Source organism: Anolis carolinensis, unplaced genomic scaffold (assembly GCF_035594765.1).
Source record: "Anolis carolinensis isolate JA03-04 unplaced genomic scaffold, rAnoCar3.1.pri scaffold_7, whole genome shotgun sequence".
Lineage (NCBI taxonomy): Eukaryota > Metazoa > Chordata > Lepidosauria > Squamata > Dactyloidae > Anolis > Anolis carolinensis.
The window spans coordinates 28,198,222-28,218,875 of NW_026943818.1; the positions used below are offsets into that span (position 1 = coordinate 28,198,222).

General features: G+C 41.3%; 1 protein-coding gene and 1 long non-coding RNA gene across 3 annotated transcripts in view; one reads left to right on the plus strand and one right to left on the minus strand.

Moving 5' to 3' along the window:
- Positions 1–20,654, minus strand: part of zswim7 (zinc finger SWIM-type containing 7) — a 37,258-nt gene that overhangs the window by 1,155 nt on the left and 15,449 nt on the right. The window contains exons 4-5 of one of the 2 annotated variants that reach the window (XM_062960737.1): positions 8,245–8,347; positions 3,067–3,171 (exon numbers count right to left, since the gene is read on the minus strand). In XM_062960737.1, coding sequence (XP_062816807.1) covers positions 3,067–3,171; positions 8,245–8,347 — 208 coding nt within the window. Of the gene's footprint in view, positions 1–3,066; positions 3,637–8,244; positions 8,348–20,654 lie in introns of those variants that run through there. The other variant, XM_062960736.1, reaches the window with a different exon arrangement.
- On the plus strand, positions 3,702–5,178 carry LOC134293364 (uncharacterized). The gene is made up of 2 exons (XR_010000331.1): positions 3,702–4,137; positions 4,170–5,178. It is a non-coding gene; the product is annotated as an uncharacterized LOC134293364 (long non-coding RNA).

A 20,654-nucleotide genomic window follows, 5' to 3' on the forward strand; every position in this document is an offset into this window, starting at 1 on the left:
CCTTTCTTCCATGCCTTCATCCATCCATCCATCCTTCTATCCATGCTTCCATCAATCCTTCCTTCCACCCATCCATGCTTCCACCCTTCCTTCCATGATTCCATCCATCCACCATTCCTTCCTTCCACCCATCCTTCCATCAATCCTTCCTTCCATCCATCCATCCATCCATCCATCCATCCATCCATCCTTCTTTCCTTCCATGGTTCCATCCACCCGTCCAAGCTTCCATCAAATCTTCCTTCCATCCTTCCTTCCATCCATCCCTCCTTCCTTCCATCCATACACCCATTCTTCTATCAATCCTTCCATCCATCTATCTATCTATCTATCTATCTATCTAACTATCTATCTATCTATCTATCTATCTATCTATCTATCTATCTATCTATCTATCTATCCTTCCATCCATCCATCTAACCTTCCATCAAACCTTCCATCCATTCATGCTTCCTTCCTTTCTTCCATGCCTTCATCCATCCATCCATCCTTCTATCCATGCTTCCATCAATCCTTCCTTCCACCCATCCATGCTTCCACCCTTCCTTCCATGATTCCATCCATCCACCATTCCTTCCATCAATCATTCCTTCCACCCATCCTTCCATCAATCCTTCCTTCTATCCATCCACCCATCCATCCATCCTTCTTTCCTTCCATGCTTCCATCAATCCATCCACCTGTCCAAGCTTCCATCAAATCTTCCTTCCATCCTTCCTTCCATCATCTACCCTTCCTTCTATCCATCCATCCATCCTTCCATGCTTCCTTCCTTCCATCCATACACCCATTCTTCTATCAATTCTTCCATCCTTCCTTCCATACATCTATCTATCCTTCCATCCATCCATCTAACCTTCCATCAAACCTTCCATCCATGCTTCCATCCATCCATGCTTCCTTCCATTATTCTTTCCTCCCATGCTTCCATCCAATCCATTCATGCTTCCATTCATCCATCCATCCTTCCATTCATTCTTTCTTCTATCCTTCCTTCCATCCATTCTTCCTATCCTTCCTTCCATGGTTCCATCCATCCTTCCATCAATTCTTCCTTCCTTCCATCCTTCTTTCCTTCCACCCTTCCTTCCATGGTTCCTTCCATCTACCCATCCTTCCATCCATCCATCTTTCCTTCTATCCATCCACCCATGCTTCCATCCATTCTTCCTTCCTTCCTTCTTTCTTTCCATCCATTCTTCCTTCTATCCTTCCTTCCATGCTTCCATCCATCCATCCTTCCATCAATTCTTCCTTCCTTCCTTCTTTCTTTCCATCCATTCTTCCTTCTATCCTTCCTTCCATGCTTCCACCCATCCATCCTTCCATCAATTCTTCCTTCCTTCCTTCCTTCCTTCTTTCTTTCCATCCATTCTTCCTTCTATCCATCCATCCATGCTTCCATCAATTCTTCCTTCCTTCCTTCTTTCTTTCCATCCATTCTTCCTTCTATCCTTCCTTCCATGCTTCCATCCATCCATCCTTCCATCAATTCTTCCTTCCTTCCTTCTTTCTTTCCATCCATTCTTCCTTCTATCCTTCCTTCCATGCTTCCATCCATCCATCCTTCCATCAATTCTTCCTTCCTTCCTTCTTTCTTTCCATCCATTCTTCCTTCTATCCTTCCTTCCATGCTTCCATCCATCCATCCTTCCATCAATTCTTCCTTCCTTCCTTCTTTCTTTCCATCCATTCTTCCTTCTATCCTTCCTTCCATGCTTCCATCCATCCATCCTTCCATCAATTCTTCCTTCCTTCCTTCTTTCTTTCCATCCATTCTTCCTTCTATCCTTCCTTCCATGCTTCCATCCATCCATCCATGCTTCCATCAATTCTTCCTTCCTTCCTTCTTTCTTTCCATCCATTCTTCCTTCTATCCTTCCTTCCATGCTTCCATCCATCCATCCATGCTTCCATCAATTCTTCCTTCCTTCCTTCTTTCTTTCCATCCATTCTTCCTTCTATCCTTCCTTCCATGCTTCCATCCATCCATCCATGCTTCCATCAATTCTTCCTTCCTTCCTTCTTTCTTTCCATCCATTCTTCCTTCTATCCTTCCTTCCATGCTTCCATCCATCCATCCATGCTTCCATCAATTCTTCCTTCCTTCCTTCTTTCTTTCCATCCATTCTTCCTTCTATCCTTCCTTCCATGCTTCCATCCATCCATCCATGCTTCCATCAATTCTTCCTTCCTTCCTTCTTTCTTTCCATCCATTCTTCCTTCTATCCTTCCTTCCATGCTTCCATCCATCCATCCATGCTTCCATCAATTCTTCCTTCCTTCCTTCTTTCTTTCCATCCATTCTTCCTTCTATCCTTCCTTCCATGCTTCCATCCATCCATCCATGCTTCCATCAATTCTTCCTTCCTTCCTTCTTTCTTTCCATCCATTCTTCCTTCTATCCTTCCTTCCATGCTTCCATCCACCCATCCTTCCATCCATTCTTCCTTCCTTCCTTCTTTTTTTCCATCCATTCTTCCTTCTATCCTTCCTTCCATGCTTCCATCCACCCATCCTTCCATCCATTCTTCCTTCCTTCCTTCTTTTTTTCCATCCATTCTTCCTTTTATCCTTCCTTCCATGCTTCCATCCACCCATCCTTCCATCCATTCTTCCTTCCTTCCTTCTTTCTTTCCATCCATTCTTCCTTCTATCCTTCCTTCCATGCTTCCATCCATCCATCCTTCCATCAATTCTTCCTTCCTTCCTTCTTTCTTTCCATCCATTCTTCCTTCTATCCTTCCTTCCATGCTTCCATCCATCCATCCTTCCATGCATTCTTCCTTCCTTCCTTCCTTCCTTCTTTCCATCCATTCTTCCTTCTATCCTTCCTTCCATGCTTCCATCCTTCCATCCTTCCATCAATTCTTCCTTCCTTCCATCCTTCTTTCCTTCCTTCCACCCATCCATCCATCCTTCCTTCCTTCTATCATCCATCCATCCTTCCACCCCTCCTCCCATCCCCACTTCCAACCTTCCTTCCTTCCTTCCTTCCTTCCTTCCTTCCTTCCTTCCTTCCTTCCTTCCATCCATCCCTCCCTCGCTCCCTGGCTCCCCACTCACCACCAGGCGCTCTCCCTTCCGGAGGACGGAGAAGGTGAAGGCCGGGCAGGAGCAGAAATGGCAGGAGGCGTAGCAAGTGTAGAGCTTCCCTGAGCTACCGGACACCTGCAGGAGGAGGAGGAAGAGAAGGAGGAGATGGAAACATGCATCCACCTCCACTGAGGTCTGATGTAAATATACAAACGTGCATCCACCTCCACTGAGGTCTGATGCAAATATGAAAACATGTATCCATCTCCACTGAGGTCTAGATATAAATATGCAAACATACATCCACCTCCACTGAGGTGAGAGCAGATACACATCCACTTCCACTGAGATCTGATGCAAATATGCAAGCATGCATCCACCTCCACTGACGTGGTAGAAGATACACATCCACCTCCACTGAGGTCTAGATATAAATATGCAAACATGCATCCACCTCCACTGAGGTGAGAGCAGATAAACATCCACCTCCACTGAGGTCTGATTCAACTAGTTAAACATGCATCCACTTCCACTGAGGTCTGATGCAAATATGCAAACGTGCATCCACCTCCACTGAGGTGAGGGCAGATACACCTCCACCTGCATACACCTCCACCTGCATTGCAGATACACATCCACATCCACTGAGGTGGATAGCAGATGCAAACATGCAAGCACGCATCCACCTCCACTGAGGTGAGAGCAGATACACATCCACCTCCACTGAGGTGGATAGCAGATACACATCCACCTCCACCGTGATAGCAGATACACATCCACATCCACTGAGGTGGATAGCAGATACACATCCACCTCCACTGAGGTCTAAATATGCAAACATGCATCCACCTCCACTGAGGTGAGGGCAGATACACCTCCACCTGCATTGAGGTCTGATGCAAACATGCAAGCACGCATCCACCTCCACTGAGGTGAGAGCAGATACACATCCACCTCCACTGAGGTGGATAGCAGATACACATCCACCTCCACCGTGATAGCAGATACACATCCACATCCCCTGAGGTGGATAGCAGATACACATCCACCTCCACTGAGGTCTAGATATAAATATGCAAACATGCATCCACCTCCACTGAGGTGAGAGCAGATACACATCCACCTCCGCTGAGGTGAGTAGCAGGCATGGAATACCAAACAGAGACCACCAATACACCACTGAACTAGAAGTTAGCAACATTTCAGTTTCCTTCTGAAAAGAGTCCAAACTTGTCCTCAACTGACCCCAGAGAAGAGGGAGAGATGGACGGAAGGGGATACGCAATAAAGGGGGGCGGCCAAGAGACACATCTCATGGAGGGTCCGTCTGTCCCAATTCCTCCCGCCAAGACCCCCGAGGCCGAGAGGAAATGGCTTCCCAGTGTCTCCGGGCGAGCGCTGGCTCCGGATCGACGGATCAGCCTGGAACCCTAGATCTTAATATATAATAATGTCGCGGCCGTAATCCAATTTATTGGCAAGATCATTAAGACGGAAGGGAGGCTGGCCATCACTTAAAGCAAGAGGAGACGGAGGCCCAAACAAAACAGGGCTTGTTTATTTTTTGGCCCAAAACAAACATGGAGGCACGGCCAAGGCTCGCTGGGAGAGGACAATGAGAGCGGATAAATGTAATTACTTAATAGGCCGGGCCTGGGAACGAAAAGAGGGTTTGGAAGACGCCGGAAGAAGGGCCTGTCAACAACTCTTCCCTTACAGATCCCACATGGCAATATCAATATATATATATGTACGGGTGACATATAAATGTAGCAAATAAATAAATAAACACACACACACACATATCTATATCTATATCTATATCTATAAAATGATAAAGTTGTTTGCGCAGTGACTATAACAACAAAACTAAACATCCCAGAAATACGAAATTTGGCAACACAATGCAAAAGGCTTGCCTCCAGGTTACAACAACACAACCACACCACAAAACCACAATCCAGACCCACAAAACTCACAACAACGCATCATGCGATAACAACACAACTAAACGCCCCAGAAATACAAAACTTGGCAACACAATGCAAAAGCCTTGCCTTCCAGTTATAACAACACAACCACACCACAAAACCACACAGGACCCACAAAACTCACAACAACGCATTGTGACTATAACACAACTAAACGCCCCAGAAATACAAAATTTGACAACACAACGCAAAAGCCTTGCCTCCCAGTTGTAAGAACACAACCACAACACAAAACCACAATCCGGACGTACAAAACTCACAACAACGCATCATGACTATAACAACACAACTAAACGCCCCAAAAATACGAAACTTGGCAACACAACACAAAAGCATTCCCTCCCGATTGTAACAACACAACCACACCACAAAACCACAATCCGGACCCACAAAACTCACGACAACGCATAGTGACTATAACAACACAACTAAACGCCCCAGAAATACAAAACTTGGCATACAACTAAACGCCCCAGAAATACAAAACTTGGCATACAACTAAACGCCCCAGAAATACAAAACTTGGCAACAAAACACAAAAGCCTTGCCTCTCAGTTGTAACAACACAACCACACCACAAAACCACAATCCGGACCCACAATACTTACAACAACGCATTGTGACTATAACAAATACAACATTTGACAACACAACTCATCCACCTCCCCAATCCCTACATTCACACTTGGCCTCCAAAAAAACAATTACAATAATAACAATGACAACAACAACAACAATAAGAGTCAACACCATCACAGGCAAGAAACAGCCAGGCACTGAGGCTGAGAGGCCAGTCAGTGCTACACTGGGCCTCCAAAAAACAATACAGTCGCATCTAATTTATCCAACCTTCATGACCACAACAACAACAATAATAATAAACACCTACACAGGCAAAAAAAAAAAAGACTATTGTACCACAATAAAAATATAAACTGCACTCAGCAGAATCAGACATTACAATTAACAACAAACCAAAGACAACAGGGATCTCAAGCAATTATCAATAACACAAAAATTGAAGAAGGTCACAGACTTCAAATACTACGACTAATGTGAGTATAAAGAAGGTGGAGGTCACAGCATAAATACAACCTAATGTAGACTGACCAACACCACCAGACTCAGACACAGCAACGCGTGGCCGGGCACAGCTAGTCTATAATAAAAGTGAAATCGGAGTATGTATCAGCGTTTTGATTGGCCTGGCGGAATATGTGCTCGCGTTTTGATTGGCCGCCACTATCCCAGGCCACTGAGACCAACAGGAATGAGGGATCTGCACCAAACTTGGCCCACTTCATCCCCACGATGCACTTGATGACCTGCTGCCATTTGGGGGAGGATGGACCACAGATGATGGGATTTGCAGTACTTTCAAACACTTGAACTCCCACAGACGACTGCAATGCCCACCAATGATAGAAATGGACCAAACTTGGCACACAGAACTCCTGTCGACCCCTTTACGTCCTGATGTATATTGGGGCAGGATGGACCAAGGATGATGGAATTTGCAGTACCTTCCCTCACTTCTTGAGACCACAGCAACTGCCACAAATCACACAACTGAACCAAACCAGGCACACAGATCCCAAATGACACACTTCACATGCTGCAGCAGTTTGACGGAGGGTGGACCAAGGATGATGGGATTTGCAGTACCTTCATCCAATTCACCTCCCACAAACCACTGTGATGCCCATGAATGACAAAACTGTATCAAACTTGACACGCAGGTGCAGGGTAGCCCACTTTACATCCTGGTGCAGTTTGGGGAAAGAGGGACCGTGGATGATGGGACTTGCACTATCTTCACTCACTTCCTGGGACTACTGTGACCCCCACCAATGACTGATCAAGACCAAACTTGGCACATAGAGCCACCATGGCCCACTCTACATCTTGGTAAGATTTGAAAGAGCTTGGATCTTGGATGATGGGACTTGCAGTATATTCATTCACTTCCCAAGACCACTGTCACCCCCATCAATGTCTCATCAAGACCAAACTTGGCACATAGAGCCACCATGGCCCGCTCTACATCTTGGTGAGATTTGAAAGAGCTTGGACCTTGGATGATGGGACTTGCAGTATGTTCATTCACTTCCTGAGACCACTGTCACCCCCATCAATGTCTCATCAAGACCAAACTTGACACAGACAACAGCCAGGACTCACTCTACACCCAGGTGCAGTTTGGAGGATGATGGACCATGGACGATGGGACTTCCAATACCTTCACTCACTTCCTGAGAGCACCGCGACCCACACAAATGACTGATCAAGACCAAACATGGTACATGGAGCCCCCATGACCTACTCTACATACTGGCTCTGTTTGGAGGGGGATGGACACTGGACGATGGGACTTGCATATGGGAGTTGGAGCTCACCCGCACCCACTGAACCCAGCTGACATTGGATATAGGCTACACTTGGAACACAGGCAAACAAGGCCTTTCTCAAATGACCCGGGCATCGCCGGGTCTCCAAGCTAGTATATATATATATATATATATTCCCCACATATATACATACATATGTGAAACAACTCTTCCCTGACAGAACCCAGAATCCCACATAGTAATAGCAATCTATATATATAAAAGAGTGACGGCATCACGGCGACCCACAAAACAACAAAACTACAGGCCCCCCAACCTCGAAATTTGACAACACAACCCCTCATCCACGCCTCTAGGTTGATACAACAAAAAGAAAAGAAAAATAAAGTCCTAATTAGAGAGAGAGGAATAATTGCTTTTTATCCAATTGCTGCCAGTTAGAAGGCTAAGCTCCTCCAACTTGGTCTCCTAGCAACCCAATAAAAAATAATAAAAAACACTAAAAATAATTTAAAACACTAAAAATTAATACAATAAAATACTACAATAACAGAAAATAACTAAAATAATACAAGAAAATAATAAAATATAATAAATAAAAATATAACTTACAATAAAATTAATAAAAAATGCAAATAAAGTCAAATAAAAATTACACAACAATTTTTAACCAATACCACCACCACTTTGCCACAGCAACGCGTGGCCGGGCACAGCTAGTCACAATATAAAACAGATAAAACAATAATGCAATATATCAATTAAAACAACAATACAGCTAGTTATATATATATGTGTGTGTGTGTGTGTGGGTTAACTTTGATCCCGGCCTGCATCGGGACACAACATAAAGAGAGAGCCCTCTGTACCTGGTAGACGGTCCTTCCGCTGGGGGACACGAGGCGAGTGACTGACCGCCGGTCAACTAAATCCAACGCCGGGACGGCGGAAGCCCCGAAGACGAATTTAAGCCTGCGAGGAAGGAACAACACAAGGGTTAGCTTGGCCAAGGACTCTCTCCCAAGCTCACAAACGTCACACATGACCTTGTAATAATCAACCAGAGGTGCCCTAAAGACCAGGAAGACTGCACTATAATTGTGTATTTTTGGGGTAGTAAATAATAATAATAATAATAATAATTATTATTATTATTATTATTATGTCTCCAGGCAGCAAGCAACCAAGGGATATTAATGCCTGTGAAAGGCACACAACAGACGTCACACATGACCTTGTAATAATCAACCAGAGGTGCCCAAAAGACCAGGAAGACTTCACTATAATTGTGTATTTTTGGGGGAGTAAATTATTATTATTATTATTATTAGTAGTAGTAGTAGTAGTATTATGTCTCCAGACAGCAAGCAACCAAGGGATATTAACGCCTGTGAAAGGCACACGACAGACGTCACACATGACCTTATAATAATCAGAGGTGCCCAAAAGACCGGGAAGACTTCACTGTAATTGTGTATTTGGGGGGGGGGGGGTATTATTATTATTATTATTATTATTATTATTGACACAAAGACATAGAGTGACACAGCAAACGAGATCTATATGCAACCGAGGGCTATCAACGCCTCCTTTGACGCCTACGAAAGGCACACAGCAAACGTCACACATGACCTTATAATAATCAACCAGAGGTGCCCAAAAGACGGGGAAAACTTTACTGTAATTGTGTATTTTTGGGGGGTTAAAATATTATTATTATTATTATTATTACTATTATTATTATGTCTCCAGACAGCAAGCAACCAAGGGTTATTAACACCTGTGAAAGGCACACAACAAACGTCACACATGACTTTATAATAATCAACCAGAGGTGCCCAAAAGACCGGGAAGACTTCACTAGAATTGTGTATTTTTGGGGGAGTAAATTATTATTATTATTATTAGTAGTAGTAGTAGTAGTAGTAGTAGTATTATGTCTCCAGACAGCAAGCAACCAAGGGATATTAACGCCTGTAAAAGGCACACAACAAACGTCACACATGACCTTGTAATAATCAACCAGAGGTGCCCAAAAAACCAGGAAGACTTCACTGCAATTGTGTATTTGGGGGGTAAATAATTATTATTATTATTATTATTATTATTATTATTATTATTATTATGTCTCCAGACAGCAAGCAACCAAGGATTATTAACACCTGTGAAAGGCACACAACAAACGTCACACATGACTTTATAATAATCAACCAGAGGTGCCCAAAAGACCAGGAAGACTTCACTATAATTGTGTATTTTTGGGGGAGTAAATTATTATTATTATTATTATTAGTAGTAGTAGTAGTAGTAGTAGTTTTATGTCTCCAGACAGCAAGCAACCAAGGTATATTAACGCCTGTAAAAGGCACACAACAAACGTCACACATGACCTTGTAATAATCAACCAGAGGTGCCCAAGAAACCAGGAAGACTTCACTGCAATTGTGTATTTGGGGGGTAAATAATAATAATAATAATAATAATTATTATTATTATTATTATGTCTCCAGGCAGCAAGCAACCAAGGGATATTAACGCCTGTGAAAGGCACACAACAAACGTCACACATGACCTTGTAATAATCAACCAGAGGTGCCCAAAAGACCAGGAAGACTTCACTATAATTGTGTATTTTTGGGGGAGTAAATTATTATTATTATTATTATTATTAGTAGTAGTAGTAGTAGTAGTAGTTTTATGTCTCCAGACAGCAAGCAACCAAGGGATATTAACGCCTGTAAAAGGCACACAACAAACGTCACACATGACCTTGTAATAATCAACCAGAGGTGCCCAAAAAACCAGGAAGACTTCACTGCAATTGTGTATTTGGGGGGTAAATTATTATTATTATTATGTCTCCAGACAGCAAGCAACCAAGGGTTATTAACACCTGTGAAAGGCACACAACAAACGTCACACATGACTTTATAATAATCAACCAGAGGTGCCCAAAAGACCGGGAAGACTTCACTATAATTGTGTATTTTTGGGGGAGTAAATTATTATTATTATTATTATTATTAGTAGTAGTAGTAGTAGTAGTATTATGTCTCCAGACAGCAAGCAACCAAGGCAGAGGTGCCCAAAAAACCGGGAAAACTTCACTGTAATTGTGTATTTTGGGGGGGGGGGAAATATTATATTATTCTTATTATTATTGACACAAAGACATAGTATGACACAGCAAACGAGATCTATATGCAACCAAGGGCTATCAACGCCTCCTTTGACGCCTACGAAAGGCACACAACAAACGTCACACATGACCTTATAATAATCAACCAGAGGTGCCCAAAAGACGGGGAAAACTTTACTGTAATTGTGTATTTTTGGGGGGTTAAAATATTATTATTATTATTATTATTATTATTATTATTATTACTATTATTATTATGTCTCCAGACAGCAAGCAACCAAGGGATATTAACGCCTGTGAAAGGCACACAACAAACGTCACACATGACCTTGTAATAATCAACCAGAGATGCCCAAAAGACCGGGAAGACTTCACTGTAATTGTGTATTTTGGGGGGGGGGGGGAATTATTATTATTATTGACACAAAGACATAGAGTGACACAGCAAACGAGATCTATATGCAACCAAGGGATATTAACGCCTATGAAAGGCACACAACAAACGTCACACATGACCTTATAATAATCAACCAAAGGTGCCCAAAAGACGGGGAAAACTTTATTGTAATTGTATTTTTTTCGGGGAGTTGACATCCTCATCCGATCTGCCAGCAATGGCTTTTCTATTCTGGGAAGAAGGAGGGATGGAATGCCTTCCTCGGGAGCCAAGGACAGAGCGAGAGGGATTTGCAAGCCCGGGACACTCCAGATGACCCCTAATCTCACGCCAAATCAGATGGACGGAGCAGGCAACAATTATTACCATTTTTATTTTACGTTATGATTATATCTGTATTTTTATAATGTTATATTATTATATTATATTATAATTGTATATTATTATTTTATTATGACACAGCAAGCAAGATAGATATGCTGGATTTCGTATCACAAAATCACAAGTCGAACACTTCCCAAGTGTCTAGGACTGTGTGATGTATTTTCGGATGATGCGTGCAGATCCCAGTTGGGTGGCCTTTTGCAGCTGGCAGATCGTGATTTTGTCAATGTCTATTGTTTCCAAATGCCGGCTGAGATCTTTCAGTGTGCCGATCACCACCGGGACCACCTGCACTGGTTTCTGCCGGAGTCTTTGCAGTTCAATCTCGAGGTCCTGATAGTGGCTGAGTTTTTCCTGTTGTTTTTCATCACCTGGGATGGCGACATCAATGATCCAAACCTTTTTCTTCTCCACAACTGTGATGTCTGGTGTGTTGTGTTCCAGAACTTTGTCAGTCTGGATTCGGAAGTCCGACAGTATCTTTGCGTGCTCATTTTCCAATACTTTTGCAGGTTTGTGATCCCACCAGTTCTTTGCTGCTGGGAGGTCGTACTTGAGGCATAAGTTCCAATGAATCATTTGGGCCACATAGTTGTGCCTCTGTTTGTAGTCTGTCTGTGCAATTTTCTTACAGCAGCTGAGGAGATGATCCATGGTTTCGTCGGTTTCCTTGCCTTAATTGCATTTGCTCCTGGGCTGCAAGGATCAGGCCTTCTGTCTCCTTCTTCAGGGTCCCATTCGTGAGCCAGAGCCAGGTCTTCTCCTTATCAGCTTTTCCTTCAATTTTGTCAAGGAACTTTCCATGCAATGTTTTGTGGTGCCAGCTGTCAGCTCTAGTTTGTAGTGCGGTTTTCTTGTACTGATTCTGCTCTAGTTTGTAGTGCGGTTTTCTTGTACTGATTCTGCTCTAGTTTGTAGTGCGATTTTCTTGTACTGATTCTGCTCTAGTTTGTAGTGCGGTTTTCTTGTACTGATTCTGCTCTAGTTTGTAGTGCGGTTTTCTTGTACTGATTCTGCTCTAGTTTGTAGTGCGGTTTTCTTGTACTGATTCTGCTCTAGTTTGTAGTGCGATTTTCTTGTACTGATTCTGCTCTAGTTTGTAGTGCGGTTTTCTTGTACTGATTCTGCTCTAGTTTGTAGTGCGGTTTTCTTGTACTGGTTCTGCTCTAGTTTGTAGTGCGGTTTTCTTGTACCGATTCTGCTCTAGTTTGTAGTGCAGTTTTCTTGTACTGATTCTTTGTCTGTTGTGCTTTGAGGAGTTTCTGATTTTTGACTTCAATCAAAGCAGGTTCTTCACTTTGCTTGACATATTCTGCCAGGGCATGTTCTTCTTCTTTGACTGCTTGTTTTACTTGCAAGAGTCCTCTGCCCCCTGATCTTCTAGGCAGATATAGCCGGTCAACATCACTGCGAGGGTGCAGGAAATGATGAATGGTCATGAGTTTTCTTGTTTTTCTGTCCAAATTGTCCAGTTCCACCTGCGTCCAATTTATAATGCCAGCAGTATATCTTATGACAGGTATGGCCCAGGTGTTTATGGCCTTGATGGTGTTGCCTCCATTGAGCTTACTTTTGAGAATTTTTCTGACCCTTTGTGTGTATTCTTTACTGATCACAGTCTCCACATATTCATTCTTGATGTTGTCCAGCTGTAATATGCCCAGATATTTATAGGCCTCTGGCTGGTGACACTTTATTGTTTGGCCATTAGGCATATTTATGCCCTCACTTTCAGTGATTTTTCCCTTCTTCAATGCCCCTGTCGGGCATTTGTCCAAACCAAACTCCATGCTGATATCAGTGCTAAAAATTCGGACAGTGTTGGTCAGAGACTGGATTTCAGTTTCGGTTTTCCCATACAGCTTCAGGTCATCCATGTACATCAGATGTGAAATTTTGTGAGATTTCTTAGATGTTTGGTAGCCAAGATTTGTTTTTTGTAAGATTGTGGACAGAGGGATCATGGCAATAATGAAAAGCAGAGGGTCCCATTTGTGAGCCAGAACCGGGTCTTCTCCTTGTCAGCTTTCCCTTCAATTTTGTCAAGGAACTTTCCATGCAATGTTTTGTTGTGCCAGCTGTCAGCTCTAGTTTGTAGTGCGGTTTTCTTGTACTGATTCTGCCCTAGTTTGTGGTGCGGTTTTCTTGTACTGATTCTGCTCTAGTTTGTAGTGCGGTTTTCTTGTACTGATTCTGCTCTAGTTTGTAGTGCGGTTTTCTTGTACTGATTCTGCCCTAGTTTGTGGTGCGGTTTTCTTGTACTGATTCTGCTCTAGTTTGTAGTGCGGGTTTCTTGTACTGATTCTGCTCTAGTTTGTAGTGTGGTTTTCTTGTACTGATTCTGCTCTAGTTTGTGGTGCGGTTTTCTTGTACTGATTCTGCTCTAGTTTGTGGTGCGGTTTTCTTGTACTGATTCTGCTCTAGTTTGTAGTGCGGTTTTCTTGTACTGATTCTGCTCTAGTTTGTAGTGCGGGTTTCTTGTACTGATTCTGCTCTAGTTTGTAGTGCGGTTTTCTTGTACTGATTCTGCTCTAGTTTGTAGTGCGGTTTTCTTGTACTGATTCTGCTCTAGTTTGTAGTGCGGTTTTCTTGTACTGATTCTGCTCTAGTTTGTGGTGCGGTTTTCTTGTACTGATTCTGCTCTAGTTTGTAGTGCGGTTTTCTTGTACTGATTCTGCTCTAGTTTGTAGTGCGGTTTTCTTGTACTGATTCTGCTCTAGTTTGTAGTGCGGTTTTCTTGTACTGATTCTGCCCTAGTTTGTGGTGCGGGTTTCTTGTACTGATTCTGCTCTAGTTTGTAGTGTGGGTTTCTTGTACTGATTCTGCTCTAGTTTGTAGTGCGGTTTTCTTGTACTGATTCTGCTCTAGTTTGTAGTGCGGTTTTCTTGTACTGATTCTGCTCTAGTTTGTAGTGCAGGTTTCTTGTACTGATTCTGCTCTAGTTTGTAGTGCGGTTTTCTTGTACTGATTCTGCTCTAGTTTGTAGTGCGGTTTTCTTGAACTGTTTTTTTGTCTGCTGTGCTTTAAGGAGTTTCTGATTTTATTATTATTATTGTTGTTGTTGTTGTTGTTACCCCAACAAGCAATGATGGTAGAGGTGCAGAGTGGAAGGTGAGTCGAGGGAATGCAATAAACCCAAGGAATAGCTGGGAACGGTGGTGACCGCGTTCCTTGGAGAAGAAGGCCTGGCTCCTTCTTTTCAAAGGCATCTTCTCTTCCTCTTCAAAGGGCAGGAAGTTGGACGGGGGCCGGATGGAGCAGCTGCGGGAGAGACGTGGGAAAAGGAGGGAAGGCCTGCGCGGGAAGCCAAGGAGGTCAATGCGCTGGCCCGACAGGCATGGACCACAAGCACGCATTGCAGTGCACTTCTTTGCATTGCAGTGCATGGCTGTGCACAGGCCTCTCCCCATCACAACAATGGCCGGGACATCCAGGCCGACACTGACCTTGGCCGGACATTGTCCCCGAGATGCTCTCCTCGGTCCCGGCCTTGATTTACGTTCTCCTCGCATTCCCCATGTGATTCCTCCCACGTTGCACTTGATTGTACTCATTCAGTATTTTTTAAAACATATCTATCTATATATATAAAAGAGTGATGGCATCATGGCGACCCACAAAACAGCAAAACTACAGGCCCCTCAACCTCGAAATTTGACAACACAACCCATCATCCACGCCTCTAGGTTGATACAACAAAAAGGAAAAGAAAAATAAAGTCCTAATTAGAGAGAGAGGAATAATTGCTTTTATCCAATTGCTGCCAGTTAGAAGGCTAAACTCCTCCAACTTGCAACCCAATAAAAAATAATAATAAACACTAAAAAATTAATACAATAAAATACTATAATAACAGAAAATAACTAAAAATAATACAAGAAAATAATAAAATATAATAAATAAAAATATAACTTACAATAAAATTAATAAAAAATTGCAAATAACATCAAATAAAAATTACACAACAATTTTTAACCAAGACCACCACCACTTTGCCACAGCAACGCGTGGCCGGGCACAGCTAGTCTATATATAAATCTATATATATAAAAGGGTGATGAAATTTTGGCCTAGGACAAAACAACAAAACTACACGTCCCAGAAACACCAAACTTGGCAACATAACCCCTCATCCATGCCTCTACGTTCATACAACAAAAAGAAAAGAAAAATAAAGTCCTAATTAGAGGGAGAGGAATAATTGTTTTTATCCAATTGCTGCCAGTTAGAAGGCTAAGCTCCGCCCACTTGGTCCCCTAGCAACCGACTCAGCACCAACAGATGGCCACCCAGCTTCTCAATAATAATAATAATAATAATACAATCCTAAGGTTAGCAGATACCCCTAAGGATCATCCAGTTCAACTTCCTTATATCATGCAGGAGGACACAATCCAACCACTCCTGACAGATGGCCATCCAATATTTGCACAATAATAATACACATCGAATCATAGCATCAGACAGTTAGGAGACACCCCTAAAGGTCATCCAGTCCAACCCAATTCTGCCAATGCAGGATACAATCCAAGCACTCCCAACAGATGGCCACCCAGTCTCTCAATACTAATAATACTAATACTAATAATAACATAATCATACAATCCTAAGGTTTGGAGTGACCCCTAAGGATCATCCAGATCAACTTCCTTCTACGACGCAGGAGGACACAATCCAAGCACTCCCGACAGATGGCCACCCAGCCTCTCAATACTAATACTAATAATAATAATAATACTAATACTAATAATAACATAATCATACAATCCTAAGGTTTGGAGTGACCCCTAAGGATCATCCAGATCAACTTCCTTCTACCATGCAGGAGGACACAATCCAAGCACTCCCGACAGATGGCCACCCAGTCTCTCAATACTAATACTAATACTAATAATACTAATACTAATAATAATAATAATAATAATACTAATAATAACATAATCATACAATCCTAAGGTTTGGAGTGACCCCTAAGGATCATCCAGATCAACTTCCTTCTACCATGCAGGAGGACACAATCCAAGCACTCCCGACAGATGGCCACCCAGTCTCTCAATACTAATACTAATACTAATAATACTAATACTAATAATAATAATAATAATAATACTAATAATAACATAATCATACAATCCTAAGGTTTGGAGTGACCCCTAAGGATCATCCAGATCAACTTCCTTCTACCATGCAGGAGGACACAATCCAAGCACTCCCGACAGATGGCCACCCAGTCTCTCAATACTAATACTAATACTAATAATACTAATACTAATAATAACATAATCATACAATCCTAAGGTTTGGAGAGACCCCTAAGGATCATCCAGATCAACTTCCTTCTACCATGCAGGAGGACACAATCCAAGCACTCCCGACAGATGGCCACCCAGCCTCTCAATACTAATACTAATACTAATAATAATAATACTAATACTAATAACAACATCATCATACAATCCTAAGGTTTGGAGAGACCCCTAAGGATCATCCAGATCAACTTCCTTCTACCATGCAGGAGGACACAATCCAAGCACTCCCGACAGATGGCCACCCAGCCTCTCAATACTAATACTAATACTAATAATAATAATAATACTAATACTAATAACAACATCATCATACAATCCTAAGGTTTGAAGTGACCCCTAAGGATCATCCAGATCAACTTCCTTCTACCATGCAGGAGGACACAATCCAAGCACTCCCGACAGATGGCCACCCAGCCTCTCAATACTAATACTAATACTAATAATAATAATACTAATACTAATAACAACATCATCATACAATCCTAAGGTTTGGAGTGACCCCTAAGGATCATCCAGATCAACTTCCTTCTACCATGCAGGAGGACACAATCCAAGCACTCCCGACAGATGGCCACCCAGCCTCTCAATACTAATACTAATACTAATAATAATAATACTAATACTAATAATAACATAATCATACAATCCTAAGGTTTGCAGTGACCCCTAAGGATCATCCAGATCAACTTCCTTCTACCATGCAGGAGGACACAATCCAAGCACTCCCGACAGATGGCCACCCAGCCTCTCAATACTAATACTAATACTAATAATAATAATACTAATAATAATAATAACAACAACATCATACAATCCTAAGGTTTGGAGTGACCCCTAAGGATCATCCAGATCAACTTCCTTCTACCATGCAGGAGGACACAATCCAAGCACTCCCGACAGATGGCCACCCAGTCTCTCAATACTAATACTAATACTAATAATACTAATACTAATAATAATAATAATAATAATACTAATAATAACATAATCATACAATCCTAAGGTTTGGAGTGACCCCTAAGGATCATCCAGATCAACTTCCTTCTACCATGCAGGAGGACACAATCCAAGCACTCCCGACAGATGGCCACCCAGTCTCTCAATACTAATACTAATACTAATAATACTAATACTAATAATAATAATAATAATAATACTAATAATAACATAATCATACAATCCTAAGGTTTGGAGTGACCCCTAAGGATCATCCAGATCAACTTCCTTCTACCATGCAGGAGGACACAATCCAAGCACTCCCGACAGATGGCCACCCAGTCTCTCAATACTAATACTAATACTAATAATACTAATACTAATAATAACATAATCATACAATCCTAAGGTTTGGAGAGACCCCTAAGGATCATCCAGATCAACTTCCTTCTACCATGCAGGAGGACACAATCCAAGCACTCCCGACAGATGGCCACCCAGCCTCTCAATACTAATACTAATACTAATAATAATAATACTAATACTAATAACAACATCATCATACAATCCTAAGGTTTGGAGAGACCCCTAAGGATCATCCAGATCAACTTCCTTCTACCATGCAGGAGGACACAATCCAAGCACTCCCGACAGATGGCCACCCAGCCTCTCAATACTAATACTAATACTAATAATAATAATAATACTAATACTAATAACAACATCATCATACAATCCTAAGGTTTGAAGTGACCCCTAAGGATCATCCAGATCAACTTCCTTCTACCATGCAGGAGGACACAATCCAAGCACTCCCGACAGATGGCCACCCAGCCTCTCAATACTAATACTAATACTAATAATAATAATACTAATACTAATAACAACATCATCATACAATCCTAAGGTTTGGAGTGACCCCTAAGGATCATCCAGATCAACTTCCTTCTACCATGCAGGAGGACACAATCCAAGCACTCCCGACAGATGGCCACCCAGCCTCTCAATACTAATACTAATACTAATAATAATAATACTAATACTAATAATAACATAATCATACAATCCTAAGGTTTGCAGTGACCCCTAAGGATCATCCAGATCAACTTCCTTCTACCATGCAGGAGGACACAATCCAAGCACTCCCGACAGATGGCCACCCAGCCTCTCAATACTAATACTAATACTAATAATAATAATACTAATAATAATAATAACAACAACATCATACAATCCTAAGGTTTGGAGTGACCCCTAAGGATCATCCAGATCAACTTCCTTCTACCATGCAGGAGGACACAATCCAAGCACTCCCGACAGATGGCCACCCAGCCTCTCAATACTAATACTAATACTAATAATAATAATAATAATAATAATAACAACAACATCATACAATCCTAAGGTTTGGAGTGACCCCTAAGGATCATCCAGATCAACTTCCTTCTACCATGCAGGAGGACACAATCCAAGCACTCCCGACAGATGGCCACCCAGCCTCTCAATACTAATACTAATACTAATAATAATAATACTAATACTAATAATAACATAATCATACAATCCGAAGGTTTGGAGTGACCCCTAAGGATCATCCAGATCAACTTCCTTCTACCATGCAGGAGGACACAATCCAAGCACTCCCGACAGATGGCCACCCAGCCTCAACAAATTCTCACCAACATCACCAGACAAGCCACAGCAATGCGTGGCTGGGCACAGCTAGTATATGGTATATAAAATATAAATATAGTAGTTAAAATGCATTGTTTATAACTATTATAAATTATTTTATAATAAATGAATATTATAATAATTTGCAACTATTACAAATTATTATCATATTTATAATAAATAAATATTACAATAATTTGCAACTATTACAAATTATTATCATGTTTATAATAAATAAATATTACAATAATTTGCAACTATTACAAATTATTATCATATTTATAATAAATAAATATTACAATAATTTACAACTATTACAAATTATTAATTTTTTTTTTTAAAGAAAAGGTAAAGGTTTTCCCCTGACGTTAAGTCCAGTCGTGTCCGAGTCTAGGGGTTGGTGCTCTTCTCCATTTCTAAGCCAAAGAGCCGGCGTTGTCCGTAGACACCTCCAAGGTCATGTGGCCATAGGCATGATGGCATGGAGCGCCATTACCTTCCCACCGGAGCGGTACCTATTGATCTACTCACATTGGCATGTTTTCGAACTGCTAGGTTGGCAAAAGCTGGAGCTAACAGCGGGCACTCACTCCGCTCCCGGGATTTGAACCTGGGACCTTTTGGTTTAACGCACTGAGCCACCAGAGGCTCCTATAACTATTGTAAATTATAATATTTATAATAAATAAATATATATAAAAACACACACACACACACATATATAATATACTGTATATACTTGAGTATAAGCCTAGTTTTTCAGCCCTTTTTTTAAGACTGAAAAAGCTCCCCTCGGCTTATACTCGGGTGAGGGTCCTGGTCGGCTTATGTTCGGGTTGGCTTATACTCGAGAATATAGGGTACATTTATTATTTTTCTCTATTATTATTGGTATTATTACATTTATTATTTTTCTCTATTATTGTTGCTACTATTACATTTATTTTGCTCTTTTTTATTAATAATACATTTATTATTTCACTCTGATCTTATTATTACATTTATTATTTTACTCTATTTATTGTTACATGTATTTTTCCTGTATTTATTATTATTATTATTATTATTATTATTATTATTATTACATGTATTATTTTACTTTATTAATATTACAAGGACACATAAGCACATTTACATTGAAGAAGATGAGAATAATGATTTGATCAGAGTTGGACAGTCTTATCTTAAATTTGAACTTTATGTAAATATTCAAAAACATTTAACCTACTGATGCCTCAATTAATGTAATTTTATTGGTATCTATTTTTATCTCTGAAATTTCCCATCCTCAGCTTATACTGGACTCAATGTTTTCCCAGTTTTTTTGTGGTAAGATTAGGTGCCTCGGCTTATATTCAGGCCGGCTTATACTCGAGTATATACGGTAATTATTCAATGCCCAGACTACTGTCCATGTAGTTAAATAATAATAATAATAAT